Source organism: Nanorana parkeri, unplaced genomic scaffold, assembly GCF_000935625.1.
Source record: "Nanorana parkeri isolate BGI_ZX_2015 unplaced genomic scaffold, ASM93562v1 scaffold540, whole genome shotgun sequence".
In the NCBI taxonomy this organism is placed as follows: Eukaryota; Metazoa; Chordata; class Amphibia; order Anura; family Dicroglossidae; genus Nanorana; species Nanorana parkeri.
In genome coordinates, this window is record NW_017306808.1 from 519968 (window position 1) to 536177 (window position 16210).

At 40.9% G+C, this 16210-nt stretch overlaps 1 protein-coding gene across 3 annotated transcripts in view; it reads left to right on the forward strand.

The window, feature by feature from the left end:
* The window catches only part of LOC108791296 (core histone macro-H2A.1), a 95323-nt gene that overhangs the window by 28292 nt on the left and 50821 nt on the right, over window positions 1–16210 (forward strand). For 2 of the 3 annotated variants that reach the window (XM_018561737.1, XM_018561739.1), the window contains exons 5-6: window positions 5191–5301; window positions 14312–14411. In XM_018561737.1, coding sequence (XP_018417239.1) covers window positions 5191–5301; window positions 14312–14411 — 211 coding nt within the window. The remainder of the gene's footprint in view (window positions 1–5190; window positions 5302–14311; window positions 14412–16210) is intronic. The other variant, XM_018561738.1, reaches the window with a different exon arrangement.

Below are 16210 nucleotides of genomic sequence, written 5' to 3' on the forward strand. Positions count from 1 at the left end.
GAGTTTGACTTAGCTAATCCAACACCTGGATCGGCTTAGCCGAACCTCCGGCAGGCTACTCGTTGCTGTTCGGCCTATTCTCATAGGGCCCAAACAGCAGTGAGTGAATAGCCGAATGCCGCTGAGCGCCATTCAGCTCAGCTATTCTGCTCGGTACCGCTGTGGTACCGAGCAGAATAGAAAAAGGAGAGAAAAAAAGGAGAAAATGATTGGGCGGAGTTAGCAGTGACAGCTAGCTCCGCCCAACTGTTTTCTATTGGACAGGACCAGCTGTCATTACAATGAGAGCTTGTCGGAGCCGGCGGTCATATCAAAGTCGGCTCCGACAAGCTCTCATTGCAGTCCAGCGTCCCCTGGTTACTAGGTAACCAGGAGATGCTGAACCGTCATTACACACTGAGAACCCGGCGGAGCTGCTGTGATATCATGGCAGCATCGCCGGGTTCTCAGTGTGTAATGACAATCCAGCGTCCCATGGTTAATAGGTAACCAGGAGATGCTGAAGTGTCATTACACACTGAGAACCCGGCGGAGCTGCTGTGATATCATGAAACATTAAATTAACTGTGGCAGCGCATGGCAAAGCTTTGTGACTCATTGCCATGCGTTGTGACTTGTGTACCTTGTGTTTCAATTAAATATACATCTGCATCATTTTATCACAACACAAACACCAAAACAATTTTTTACATAAGTCGATTATTTACAGTTTTGCATACCTTCATTTTTTTACCTTTTCGCAAAAAGGCGCAATTACAAATGTGCTAATATTTGTTATTTATTAACTCAATACAGTTTTATCTTTTAGATTTAGTCAGAATTTTTTTTTGGTGTGCACGGATACTGATTTTGGTGTGTTTTAACAATTGAATTGTGTATTTTTATCGGTTTAATATTAATTTGAGAAACATTTGCGCAATTATCGCAGGGCCTACAAATTTAGTATCACCATCTTTTTATTCTACCGGGCCTGCACTTTCAGGAAATATATGGTTTGGGGGGTCTTTTACAAACGCTAGCAACCCAGTAGTTGAAAATCAAATCAATAGGAAAAAATTGCAAAAATGGCTTGGCCAGCTGATTTGAAAAATTTTCCGCAGGGCTTGGCAGCGAAAGGGTTCAACCCGTCTTTTTTTAAATTTTCGGTACTTTTTTAGTTATACAGTATATTAAAAAAAGTGGTGATTAAATACTACGAAAAAAAGCTCCATCTTCACCCCCAAATGGTATAAAATTAATTTCAGTACAGCGTTGAATGACGGAATAAATGTCAGTCAAAGCACTGCAGCGCTGAATACTAAAAAATGGGCTGGATAGGATGGGGGTGTAAACCACTTGCTGACCCCGGTCAGCAAGTGGTTAAGGCTTGACACGTTTGGTATCCATTTATCTGACGTGACCCCATCTTTTATATTTTACCAAAAAAAATTGGTATTATATTCTGTTTCTGTGCACTAAATTTTATTTTAGTGTATCTTATCCTAAAAATACTGGTTTAATAAACATTTGTGCAAATACCGTGTGACATAAAAATTTGCAACTAGCATTTTTTTTTATTCTACAGGGCCTCTGCTTTCAGAAAATATATCATTGGGGGTTTGATGCTGTTTTCTAGCCAACATTTTAGATTATATCATGTGTGTGCAAATCATAAGAAATTGTTTTGGACAGCAAGTGGTTAATAGTGATTTTCAGGCAGAACAGAAAGTTTTTACTTTATGCACCTTGATAAATGAAGTCCTGTGTTATTTTATAAATCAATTTATGGTAATGTGGAAATGCTCAGAATGATTTAACTGTTAATACTCTAAAGGCAAGCATTTTACTTCCTTGCACTTATTTTAGGTATAACATCTCTCGTATTATAAAATGTCTCATATAGACAAAGCTTGCTCTGTCTAAACTACCTTGACTGAGGTCACATTAAATGACCACTTCCTGCATCCTGGATTTGGCTTATTATAAATGTCAGAAGGTTGCATGTCTCTCCATTAAAATAAACAGTGACATGGAAATAATACACTATTTAAAGGCAATTTAGCTAATAATATTTTAGTGTATCTTATCCTAAAAATACTGGTTTAATAAACATTTGTGCAAATACCGTGTGACATAAAAATTTGCAACTAGCATTTTTTTTTATTCTACAGGGCCTCTGCTTTCAGAAAATATATCATTGGGGGTTTGATGCTGTTTTCTAGCCAACATTTTAGATTATATCATGTGTGTGCAAATCATAAGAAATTGTTTTGGACAGCAAGTGGTTAATAGTGATTTTCAGGCAGAACAGAAAGTTTTTACTTTATGCACCTTGATAAATGAAGTCCTGTGTTATTTTATAAATCAATTTATGGTAATGTGGAAATGCTCAGAATGATTTAACTGTTAATACTCTAAAGGCAAGCATTTTACTTCCTTGCACTTATTTTAGGTATAACATCTCTCGTATTATAAAATGTCTCATATAGACAAAGCTTGCTCTGTCTAAACTACCTTGACTGAGGTCACATTAAATGACCACTTCCTGCATCCTGGATTTGGCTTATTATAAATGTCAGAAGGTTGCATGTCTCTCCATTAAAATAAACAGTGACATGGAAATAATACACTATTTAAAGGCAATTTAGCTAATATGTGTTTTGAGTATATGCATGTAATAGGAAATACAATATTGCACAAGAACCTGGAGGAAGATTATGTAAAATGCCAAATCAAATGAGCAGATTGTTAACAAAACCAAGTGCTTAGTCAGGAGGGGGTTACAATTGTTGACATTATTAGCTGTGAGCATAGAAGTAAAAAGGAAGTAAACCAAAAAATAACAAGATCTTTGCATGGAACTGTACTATTCAAACTAACCGTTCAATGACAATACAAATTAACTGGACAATATATCATAGAGATCAAACACAGCTGAACAGAGGCTAATTTTGTTAGAGCTTTTTTTTAGGGACTTAAAGGGTGGACCTAGGTAGGACCGATATCTTGTCAGTCAAGAAGACTGGAGGAAGAAGACAAGGCTATATCTGTCCATCCTTGATTGAGTGCCAGGAAGTGCTAGGGTCTGATTGGAGCAGTGTGCATTGATCCTTTGCTCTTTTCAATAGCAGGGAAATGTATTGAGGCTAGGTTCACACCAGATGCAGTGCGTTGCGGTCCGATTCTGCATCGCATTGCGGCCGGCTCACTTTTTTGTGCTGCAAGCACTATTTTGATCGGACCGGACCGCAGGCAGAATGTGCCTTGCGATCCCGTGCGGGCGATTGCATTGCGGCCGGAGGGCGTGGCTACGGTGCCAGTCACTTCAATGGCCTGCCATTCAGTGAGCCGGCTGCAATGCGATGCAGTGCGTTCTGGCCAGAATCGGACCGGAACGCACTGCATCTGGTGTGAACGTAGCCTAACGCTTTAAGAGCATAATTTACTGTCATCCGTATAATAACATTATTGAAACTAACGCTGAAGCCCAAAACTATCATACCAAGACCTGCTTACTACAATCTTTTATTTAGTGCCACTGCTGACTGTGCTGTGTAATACATGTAGTCACAAAAAAGACATCTCAAAAGCATATATTTAGCCCCTCACTATGGTTTTGTCAAGGTAATGCTTTCCTCAACATTTTACCTTTTTTTTATTATCTAATGTTAGCTTAGATGGCTTTACTTCCAATAGTGGCTTCTTACCAGTGAGACCTTTCCTCTGGCACATCATGTCTCCACAGATTGGTCATGGTACATGCATCTTCCTCAAGATTTATAATAACGCAGGCATAATCCTCAATTCCCAAACTGATGATTGCACCAACAAAGCTCCATCTGTCCTGGCAGTAATGATGGCACACACATTTACTTCTTCTGGGCAGATGATGGCACCAGTATAAGCCTATGCCAGACCTTCAACAGATGGCACCCAGGCAGATCACCATAGACTTCTGACCCCACACAAAAACAACCACCCTTTTCGTCCTGACTGAGCTGATCTACACCCCTCTATTTATAATAATCTAAAACTGAGTTGTAGCCACCACCATTGGATGATCTATGCTAACAATTATCACTAAAGTACTAAAGGAGAACTTACAGAATTGGGGGGCCATTTTGGGTGCATACAAAAAGCTTTGGACACATTTTAAGGGTATGTCAGGGAAAAAAACATATGCAGTATGTTACATATATATTTCCATCATGTTGTAGCTTTTTAGGGCCAGTTCACACCAATTGTGGTGCGTTCCAGAGTGGTAGCTGCTGTAAAGCAGAGCAGTTGAACACTAAACTCCCCTTCTTCGTTCTGGGGCAAGAGAAAGCGTGGCAGTGCATTGCAATTGATGTCACCTCTGCCATGCCCCCCTCAGTGTGATCGGACGCATGGCAATACATTGCCTGCGTTTCGGTCCAGTGCAAACACAAAAAAAATAGAGCATGCAGCATTTTTTTGCTTTGTTTTTGCAATGTTTTGCCACATGTCCAATTGCACGGCAGGGGGGAGGCTGTGCTGCCATTGACCTCAATGCACCACCACGCCCCCTCCCGCCCAGAACGAAGGGGGGAGTTTGCGATTGCTGTGCGTTCCAGCAGTTACCGCTCTGGAATGCACCACAATTGGTGTGAACTGGCCCTTAAAGTCCCTTCAAATACAGATAATACTTGTTGGTCTGCCAGAAATGTGCTTCTCATGTCCTCTTGTGGTGTGACCACCACATACATTTTTGTGGACTAAAAGGATGGCAAGACTTGATGTTTGTTCTGCCCCATGGTCTGTTGCTAAATTACAGAATCCCATTTATTCAATCATCGCCATAGCATAAGGATTCATTTTTCTGTTTAAGATAAGAACTGGGTGGACTCATTTCAGCAGGGTTGCACAGAAGTGTGCTCAGGACAAAGGACAGCTCTGAATTTCTGATATGATCAATAACAGATATAATAAAACATTTTGATGATATATTTAACAGACCAAAGGGTAGCAAATAAGCAAAAAAGAGAAGTTTATTGTTACAGTATACAAACACTTTGAAAGAAGTTTAGGCAACTATTGGTTTCTGGTTTGCTCGGGTGTTCATTTTAGTAGATTTGGGGATATTACATGTTTAGATTAATTCTTTTATTTAGGTTATACATATGGTATTACATAATATAATTATGTGTTCCCTGTAACAAAATCTTAAATATTTCTTCATTGTATGCACAGAAGAAGCAAGGAGAAGTTAGCAAAGCAGCAAGTGCAGACAGCACAACAGAAGGGGCACCAGCCAATGGATTCACTATTCTTTCTACCAAAAGTCTTTTTCTGGGACAGAAGGTATGCCTCACGTATCAAATAGCTACAGTAATACAATCTAGAAAATGTATAAAATATAGAGTGGACTTGAAAAGGCTTCAAATGCATCACAACAATACTTTTTACATCATTACTAACTACTAAAATTATGGTAATAGGGGAGCAGAATATCAACAATATATGTTACAGGTTAATGGTTTTAATTTGGCCCATTTTTAAAGCACACAGTCACTTTCTACCTATAACATATTTAATGTGCATTCTTCATTTTTTTTCACTTATGTGTAATCACCTGTAGTTCACTCTTTTATAATTATGTACTTTACTCTGTCCTTTTTTTCTTGGTTGCCAAGTGTAATTTGTAAGCACATGTAGCTCCTGTGTGTAAATAATATATGGCTGCCATAATTGCTATACATTTATTGTAGCTATGTCATGCAGGGTTAAACTTAGTACAGCTTCAGGAGAGGAATAATACATGCAGGAAAGTTTCAGACAACAGAAAAAAAAAAAAAAATCAATTGTGAGCATATAGGCCATTTACAATATAGAAAGACATCATGTATTTATTTTGTGGTAGAAAAGGTAACATATACTTTAATAATGCACAGCCACTGAACATGCAAGGTGCTTGCAAAGATGGTTGATGAAATTCACAAACAAATATGTCAACGTTTAAAGAGCCCTACGGAAAAGATGATATTTGAATTAAAGTTGATTATTATTATTATGCAGGATTTATATAGCGCCAACAGTTTGCGCAGCGCTTTACAACATAGGAAAGACATAATTACAATACAATTCAAGACACAATGGTAAGGAGGGCCCTGCCCGTGAGGGCTTACAATATAAGAGGGAGGGGAAAGTGATACATGAGGAGGTGGCTGTGTAGGGATGAATTGTTGAAAAGAGATAGTTCAGTGGTTAGTTTGAAGTGGGATAGGCTTTCCTGAAGAAATTAGTCTTTAGTGATTGCCTAAAGGCAGTCAGAGTAGGAGATAGACGGACAGGTTGGGGTAAGGAGTTCCAAAGAATGGGAGAGACTCTAGAGAAGTCATGGAGACAAGAATGGGAGGAGTTGACGAGGGAGCAGGAGGTCTTGGGAGGAACGGAGAGGACGGTTAGGGTGATACTTTGAGACAAGGTTGGAGATATAACCTGGGGCAGAGTTGTGGATGGCTTTGCAAGTGGTTGTTAATATTTTGAATTGTATTCTTTGGGCGATTGGAAGCCAGTGGAGGGATTGACAGAGGGGGTTGCAGATGAGCGGTTGGTTAGGTGGATAAGTTTAGCAGCTGCAGCATTCATGATATACTGAAGGGGGTATGGACTGTGTAAAGGTAGGCCGAGGAGGGAGTTTCAATAGTCAAGACGAGAGATAACCAGTGAGTGGATGAGCAGCTTTGTGGTTTAATTGGTGAGGAAGGGGCATATTTTGGGGATCTTATGAAGGTGAAGATGGCAGGATTTTGATAGTGATTGGATGTGGGGCAGAAAGGTGAGGTCCAAGTCATGGATGACGCCTAATACCTTGGCATGGGAGGAGGGATGGATAGTTCTGTTATCCATCCTGATCGAAAACTTGGGGGAGGGTGCACGGGGGGAGGGAATACCATGAGCTTGTTTTTTGAAAGATTGAGCTTTAAGAAGTGTTGGACATCCAGACTGATTTGTCAGTTAGTAAATTAGTGATACGCAAGAAGACTGAGGGGATGAGTTGTGGAGTGGAGAGATATATTTGAGTGTCATCAGCATAGAAATGGTATTGGGAGCCATGTGAGGTGATCAATTGACCAAGGGAAGAGGTGTAGAAAGAGAAGAGAAGGGGTCCATGGGCAGAACCTTGGGGGACCCCAACAGAAAGGGGAAGAGAAGAGGTAGATTTGTAGGTGACACTAAAGGAGCGCTTAGATAGGTAGGAGGAGAACCATGAGAGAGCAGAGTCTTGTAGGCCAAGCAAGTGGTTTTTTGAGGAGCAGTGGGTGGTCAGCTGTGTCAAAAGCAGCAGAAAGGTCTAATAGTAAGTTTTTTTTTAGCAGTTAGTAAGTCGTTACTGTAAGCTGGACTGTAAGGGGTCAAGGAGATTGCCATCAGTGAGGTGGCAGCTCAGGTGGTTGTAAATTAGGTGTTCGAAGAGTTTGGAGGTGAAGGGGAGTAATGTCACCTGAAATGTCACTTCTATAGGACTTTGTGGAATGTGAGATCACACTCACAAAGTCGGATAGAAGTGACATTTTAGGACCGATCAGCTGTTCCAGGGCAGATCGGTTCTCCTGCACATACGATCTGCGATGCCAATCTGCCCTGGAACAGCTGACAAAGCGTTGGAATGCTTGACATATTGGCGGTCACACATTCCACCGCCAAAAAAATGGCCGGGATTACGTTAAAATGTGTGACCACGTGACCGGTCACACATTCTAACGTAGTCACAGACTTTGATATAAAACCGCCTGCCTTGCGTTCCAGAGGCCGAACGCTCTGGAATGCAGACTTTGTGGTGTGAACCGCTCTCCCTTGAAACCGAAGGAAATTCACTTTGAATATTTGGCCTGGGTTGCCCAACGGAAAGGAAAGTTAGGTTGGATTGCACTGAAAAGAGACATTTAGCGCTTCCGACTTCTGAAGGTGAACTTTAGTGTTAGAAAGAGAGTCGCATGTCTATAATTATGACAAAAAGACTGGTAGTTACGTATGAGGGTTGGAGATATAAAAAAGGAGGTCATCAGCATTAACCAACATTTTGTGTTGTCTCCCTCCAGCCTGAAGTCCTTTAATGTTAGCTTTCTTCTGACCGTGGCAGAGGAACGGTGCAAGCTTAAGAACATAGATCAAAGGGGAAAGGGGGCAACCTTAACGTGTGCCATCGATAATAGAAAAGGGGGAGGAACTGTGGCCGTTGACCTTAACTGTTGCAGAAGGCATAGACTATAAAGCCCTAATCCACATCTGAATCTGCAATGGCGTTCCGATATGTGATAGGACCCGATTTCAGGAATTGCCATGACACCCTATCAAAGGCTTTTTTAGCGTCTGTAGACAGGAGCATTATGGGAATCCCCAGCATCCTGGCTCTGTATATTAGGTCAATAGTGGAGACAGTGTTGTCCTAGGTTTCTCAGTGTGGAATAAAGCTGGGTAAACAATACACTGCAGAATAGGAGTAAGACGCAGGGCTAGAATTTTAGCAAACAATTTAAGATCATTATTCAGCAGAGAGATCGGTCTGTAGTTGGCACAATGTAAAGGGTCTTTGTCAGGCTTTGGGATGGCCGAAATAGAGGCCGAAAGGAGCTCAGAGGGAAGATGGAGTCTCTGGGTTAGAGCATTGAAAGCTTCTAGAAAATAAGCTAGTTGTGACAGAAAGGTTTTGTAATAAGAAACTGGTAGACCATCAGGTCCCTGGGTTTTTCCACTTCAAGTATTGGACAATGCCCTAGTAAGTTCATCCGAAGTCAAAGACGAAAGGAGATCTTCTTGTTCCTCAGCCCTCAAGGAAGGAAGTCTTGAAGTTTGCAAACAGGTATCAATAGCGGAATTACGCAGGGTTTATCCATCATCCCAGATTGGGGAATGCAAATTATACCAGGACGAATCAAAAAAGAGTACTGTGTCTGCTATGGCCGAAGAAGTATACAGAGGGAGATGAAATTGCCGGAATACAGGATTGCACTCTTTGTGTCCTAAGGGCATTTGCGAGGGATCTGCTGCATTTATTACAGTATTCGTAAAAGTTACATCAGTTTCGCATAGTAATGCATTTAGTTTTGTAAAATTAGTTGGACCTGAGTTGTTCCCTCAACAAAGTCAGCTTTTGTGCTATCTCTTTGGAATACCTCTGTTTATGGACTAGCTCCAGGCGTTGGATTCGGGTGGTTAAGTAAGTAGTTGGTTTTTGCAAGTGTGGCTGCCTTTCTAATGATGGCCATGTTTTATAAGTACGCCACGGATGTAGCCCTCATGTGTTGCCCCAGACCGTCAATGGATTCTCTACCAAACCTACTTGAAAAATGTGGACAACTCATTCACGATATCTGCTTTGATTGCGGAATCCTGGATCACAGTTTCATTGAGTCACTAAGTTAAAAGATTGAGCAGACGAAGGGGAGAGCTGAAGCGTCAGAGAAACAGGAGCATGGTCCGGAAGAGTGATCTGACCTATCTCTGCACCAGACACCAAAGGAAAAACGGCATGTTTGGTCAAGAAGAAAACTATCCGCGAGTAATAGTCATGAACCGCCGAGTAATACGTAAAACCGTTCACTCAAGGATGGAGCACTCGCCACACATCAAGTAATTGGAATTTATGCAAGGTCTTACAGGTATGGTTTTGCACGGCCAGTGACAAATAAGTGGCACCCCTAGAGGAGTCAGGTGTGGGTTCCAGAGTCAGATTGAAATCGCCACCCAGGATCAACATGCCCTCCATGAACTCCTCCAACCTGTCCAGGAGAGATTCCAAAAAGGAAATCTGATTGACATTGGGAAGATAAACATTCGCTAAAGTAAAAATCTTGAATGCGGCCTTTCAAAAACAAGTATCTGCCCTCTGCATCTGAAAGTTTGTCTAGTAATTTAGTAAGGAGAATGCTGACTCCCTTTGATTTAGTGGAAAGAGAGGGATTGTGATATACAGTAGGGAAACAATGATTTTACAGCTTGGGAATATTAGCCACTTTAAAATGAGTGGATATGAAAGCCACTAAAGGCAGTCCCCACAGGGATCTCATCAATATATCAATAAGTCAATAGCAAAGATGGTCTAAGGTTGTAAATACTGAAAGTAAAACTGTCTACTGAAAGCATTGGGCGGCCTGGCCCTCGCACCCAAACCCCGAGAAGACCAGCCAGAGACCCCCAGAAAAGGGGCACTCCATCGGGGGCCCACCAGGGAAGGGCACATGCTAGCCACCCCATAAACCCCCTAATTAAGAAACCAGAAGAATGCATTAAATCAGTGCATCTCGTATCCCCCCCCCAAAATAAAACAATCAGAAATGCAAAATCTGTGCATATGAGTAGAACATCTCAGCAGCATCCAATCCAACAAGGCTAGAACCTGAAAATTACAAAAACTAGTACCCCAGAAGTCATTAGTCAAATGTTGCTCATTCGACAACACACACAAAGGTACTCCTGGAAGGTCAATATCTGTCAGGACTCAGGGTCCTCGGGAGCAGAAGCAGATGATGGAGACTGTCGTCTAAATCTCCTGTTGTGTCTTGGTCTAGGTTCATGAGAAGGAGGAGCTGCAGTCGAAGAATCTGCAAGCCAATCTGGGATTGATATTGGAGGCATCTCCCCAAAAGCAAAAAGAGCCTAGAGTTCCCTATGCTGCCGCAAGGTAAAGAAAGAGTTACTCCTGCGGATGATTAATTGAAAAGGGTGTCCCCACTTGTACGCGAGCCCTCGAGACCTTACCGCATCCAGGGCTTCATTGCGCGTTGCATCTGTGGGTTTTACGGGATACATCTGGATAAAGATGAACTGAGGCTCCATCGAATTTAAATGAGCCCTTTCGCCAGGCTTTTTGAAGGATCTCTTCTTTAAGTGTGTAGGAGTGAAGGGGACTCAGTACAGCCCTCTGTTGTGTTGCATCTGGGTTCCAAAAGCCAATGGTTCTGTGCACTCGGTCAGTCAATATCTCTGAGCAGGCCGGTCCAGCAGCATGTTAAATATTCCCAGGACTGTAGAGCACCAAGTCGGTGAAAGCAGTGGCTTCAGGAATGCCTTTAATACGGATATTTGGCCAGCGGCTATGATTCCCCAAGTCATCAATAAGAAGCTGTAGGCGAGTAGTACAAGAAGTCATGTCCGCATATGAGCAGTCTAGAGCCGTGACCATACCACGGATTGAGTCATGTTCCTGTTCCACAGTGGATACTCTAGACCAGGGGTAGCCAAACTCCGACCCTCCAGCTGTGGTGGAACTACAAATCCCATGAGGCATTGCAAGATTCTCACAGTCACAGACATGACTTCTGGAGAGAGATGCATCATGGGATTTGTAGTTTCACCACAGCTGGACTCTACTCCACCAAAGCCGACTCTACTCTAAAGGCCACAGCCTCAAAATCAGCCCGGGAGGCTGATTTTGTATAAGGTTCCATAGGGCCTTCTCCCCAGCGGTTGCTGCAGCCATGGGATTTATCTCGACTGCAGGGGCAGAGGCCCGTAACAAAAAAGTCCACTGGAGGTTGAGACAGGGAGAAGTCCGCGAGGGGATCACCGGCCGTAGCTGGTGAATACCCTCGTTCACTGTCCTTGGAGTCAAAGGAGTGTGCGGGGAGGAAGGAGCTGGAGAGTCCCGGTGAAAGATCGCTCAGTGGGGAACAGGGAGGCATGGTGTGATCCCCTACCTTGGTAGTAGCCGATGGTAAGTCTCTAGGCGACTCTGGGTTCTGCTGGCCACAAAGGAAGGCCCAGGCACCATCTTAGGAGTGGTCTCAGCTGCAGCAGACGACTGTCAGTTTCCCTTCAGGAAGCGGTCCATGGCAGTTTCAGGCCAGGCAGATGAGTTCCCTTCTGTCTTCTTCCATACTGGGATATGAGAGGCAAGTCAGCTGGGAAAATGTAAGCTGTCTGGTAACTGTGAAAGGCCTGTGGCCTGGGAGCTCAGTGAGCGTGCAACTTCACTCTTCCATTCCCAGGCCACGCCCCTCACAAAACACGTTTTTAGTAGAGTGAGGGAGGCATAGAACTTCTGGCAATATTTTTACTGTTGTTTGGGGCTTCCTGCCCCAGCGATGACTGGACGTCACATTTCATATGTGGTTCAGTATGCCACAAGGCCAGTAAGTAAGGAAAGATATCCCTTGTAGAGTCACAGACAGAGAAACTCTTGATAGTTTAACTCTTCCTCAGCCTATTGCGATGTATTACACCTGACTATTGCACCTGACAGTATCCACATTTGTGGATTACCAAATGTAAGCCCTATCTGTTCTGAAGAAAAAAAAAAGCTGTGTAATACATTAGCATAGAGTACAAAACTTAAAAAATGTAATGTGTGGAACCGAGACATGCTGAAACTTAAAGAAGCTCTATGAAACTCAATGGGATTTAGGGAGTAAAAGGCCCAGGGACTTTATATTTTCATTTACAGTGTGGGAGTGGGGTTCTTTTGGACCACTTTATAGTAACCCAGCATGGAAAATGTTCTGAGAGTAGGTTAGGGAGGTAGCCAGCATCCACAAGCATGGGAAGGAGTGGTCTGCCTAGTTATATCATATCAATACAAGACATTGCATTGTGAGTAGAAGTGAAACAGGAGAAAGCACATACAACTGGATGTTTGTGTCTCCAAGCATCTGTCATGGAGATAGTACCCGGAAGCTTGTAAAATCTGGTGAGAGTACCTTTGGGGGGTTTTCCTGAATGCGTGAATGTTGGCGATTAAGCACCATTTTAAAATCGGATAATCAGATCGCTATCACCGATGTGTAATTACAAGAAAAGGCTTACTTGTATCACACAGTCATAGTGAACAGGAAGGAACATAAACAATCCCCCATTGTTAGTACAATGATATATATAGAGGGATGTCAAATAAAACTACTTTTACATACTTGTTTGTGAATTACATTAATAGACTATTTGCAAGTAGGTCAATTGTATTATTTAATAAAAGGCCATTTTAAATATAAAAAATAAATAAATAAATATATATTTATAGATATATACATTATATATATATATATATATATATATATATATATATATGTATATATATATATATATATATAGTGACCTCACCTGTGTGCTCCTTTATTGTTTAAACATTATTGTGTGTTGGTCCTTAAAGGGACTTATGGGTACTCAAACAAGAGACTGCCTCTGGGAGAAAGAGGCAAACTGCTGTAGGGGACAAATTGCTTGGGTGACTGCATATATCTTCATCAGCTTCCCGAAACTGTATGTCTTGACTGAATGTTGGGTCTGTATAGCAGGCAAACTAACATATTGTAGTTTCAAGCCCCACCCCACACTATGGTATTAAACCTCACCGGCCAATAGGAATGTGCAGGAGGTAGAGTGCAAACCTTTTTCGGTCAGAATGCTCTGGCATTCTGTCATAACAGGAAGGTTTGGGAGGTTACTGAAAGTATGTACACACACCTCTAGGTGCCTACTCTTCCTACCTCCAGCAGCTTGTCCTCCTTCAGCCCAGGGACAAAGTCTCTTTAAAGATATCTTGTACTTAAAGTATAACTAAAAGCAAAACTTTTTTACATTTGGATATAATGGTGATCAGCTAGAACCTCTGAAAAGTTTTTATTGCTGGTTGTTAGGGAAATCCACTCCATGATCTTGATCACCAGTGTCATCAAAATCCAAATTTTTTTGTTGCCTCAGGAACAGGAATAGAGGAAAAATCTTCCAATGGGGACACTTGTTTCCATAAAAATTGTCTAAGAGGGGAGTTCCCTTACATTTAAAGATATCCTCACATTTCCTGTTGAGTCTACAGGACAGGAAGTGAAGGAAATCTTCCTAATGAGACACAGATGGCAAAAAAAAACAACTGACATGAGTTATAACCCTACAAAGTTTTGCCTTTAGATATATTTTACAAAAAATTTTCCAACTAAAAGTGTTGCCATATATTAAACACGAGAGGTGTAAACCTCCAGTGTTACAGCAAACTTCTTGAAGGTATGGCCTCAATTCTGAAAAAATCTGTTGCAAATACCAACATTTTGAAAGCCAGTTTAATTATGGACTAAGGCACCATTTCATACCCCATGTGACAACACTCAAGACATTCTGCATACAGTAGATCAATGAGACACCAAGCTCTACATTTTTTGAAAGCTGAGATGTTTGAATGGTGAAAAATGTGTGTTGTAATAACTGGAACTTGCTACTGGTTAGCCATAGATATTGTTTGGACTACATACTAACTGCTGCTGCTTTTTATACTCCTGTAACATTTTAATTTTGACAATCCTGCATACAGCTCTATCGCTTACTCGTTTTCTGACCTCTTCCCACTGCACTACTATCTTCCCGCTCGTGCTTTTCTTTGCAGCTGAACCTTATTCACAGTGAGATCAGTAATTTAGCCGGATTTGAGGTGGAGGCTGTTATCAACCCTACAAATGCTGACATTGACCTTAAAGATGATATAGGTAAATGGGACGTGGGTTTTATATCAGCTAACTGTCGAGCAATAATTATAGATTCCAAAACTGCAAAACAGTAAATGTCTCAAATTCCAACACTTTAATTTTAATTAAGCAAGATCCCCAGAATTTTGATATTCTTCTTCTATAATTATCTCTCACTGTTAGCTGTTTTTTTCTCTACACTTAATTTTTTTACATTTGCAGTTTCTCACAGAAGATAATTTCTCACTTTTGCACTGCTTGCACTTTTTAGTCCAATATTGTTCAAAAAAGTTTGATTTTATAACTAATAATTCACATAACCAGAGTTGGCTAGCGTGATATTTGAAAAACAATCATTTAAAATTAACCCAATTTACTTTTTTGGCAAATGTAACTTGCATTATTTAGGTTAGCAGACACATGTAATTTAACCTAAAGGTCCCCACACACCTTATGATAATCGTACGATAATCGCGGGAAATCCCGCGATCGTACGATTATCGTAAGGTGTGTGGAAGCCGTGCGACCTCTACTACTGTAAGGTCGCACGACTTTAAACTTACGAACCGAACATGTTTCAAAACCCGCCGAGCATCGTATGATGTTCGGCGGGTCTGTAGCATGTTCGCAAGATAAAAGCCGGACATGCCGGTGTGCGCAAGCGCACACTGCCCGTTCGGCATTGCGGTCATCGGAAGCCCGCCACTCAGGGGGCATGGCTTGCGATAATTGCAAGCACGATCTGCAAAGTCTTGCGATGGTTGTAAGGTGTGTGCCCAGCCTAATAGTGTATAATAAAATTAAATCATGTTTCAGAAAGAACTCTTTACTCTTAATTTCTATATTACATGGCTTGCATCTAAATAAAATACTTTAGCTCCATTCACATATTTAATAAGATTTTTATCATTGATAGGTTTTTAGCAGTATGTCAATCACTTTTGTTGATATTCAGGAAGCTGTGGAAATGTCAGGCCTCCTTGAGTTTACTTTATTTATTATGTTTGTTACATGCCATGTAAAGCATTATAAAGTCCTCATTATGAACTAGAAATGAGATGCTCAGTATCAGATGTTTTTATTAGACACACAAACATATTTTATATGTAGCTCCTCACTTGTAGTAAGAAAGATTAAGAAATTATCTTCTGATGAGACTCATGTCTTCTTAATATTTTGCTTTTATTTCATTTGGCAAAGTTGGTTGTAGTTTGGATAAGGTTTGACTGTCGACATCAACTTATTAAAATTATGTAAACCCCACCACTGTCTTTACAAGAATATTACTCAAGAAACCAAAACAATCTTAATCAATAGTGTATAAAAAGTATTGCTACTTTTTCCAGAAATCATTTTAATCAGTCTTTTTTTCTGTGTTATTAGTGCTCACACTGCTTAATATAGAAATCCTACAACTCTCATAAATAGGAAAGTTTTGGGATGTTGGCCTAGTAAGGTGAGAGAATAATTTTAATTCCAAATAAGGTTCTTTGTAAGACTCTCTGTAAGTTTCTGCTGACCTAATGTAGAAATGCAGCTTATACAATTTACAGCAGTATGTATACAGTGTCAGGCTGGGTTATGCGGAGACCATCGATGGGTTGAGATTACTGGTCCAACATCAGATCATGAATAATACATTTTATAAAAAAAAAATTTCACTTTGCATTCTATTTAAAATGTATTAATCTTTGGTGAATACTTTGACAAAGACCCTTTAAGTCATCTACTTTATTAATCATTCTCAGTATTTTAAGATATTAGAAGATGACAAAATAAAATGTTCTATGTTTCTATTATTCAGAATATATTTTCTATGA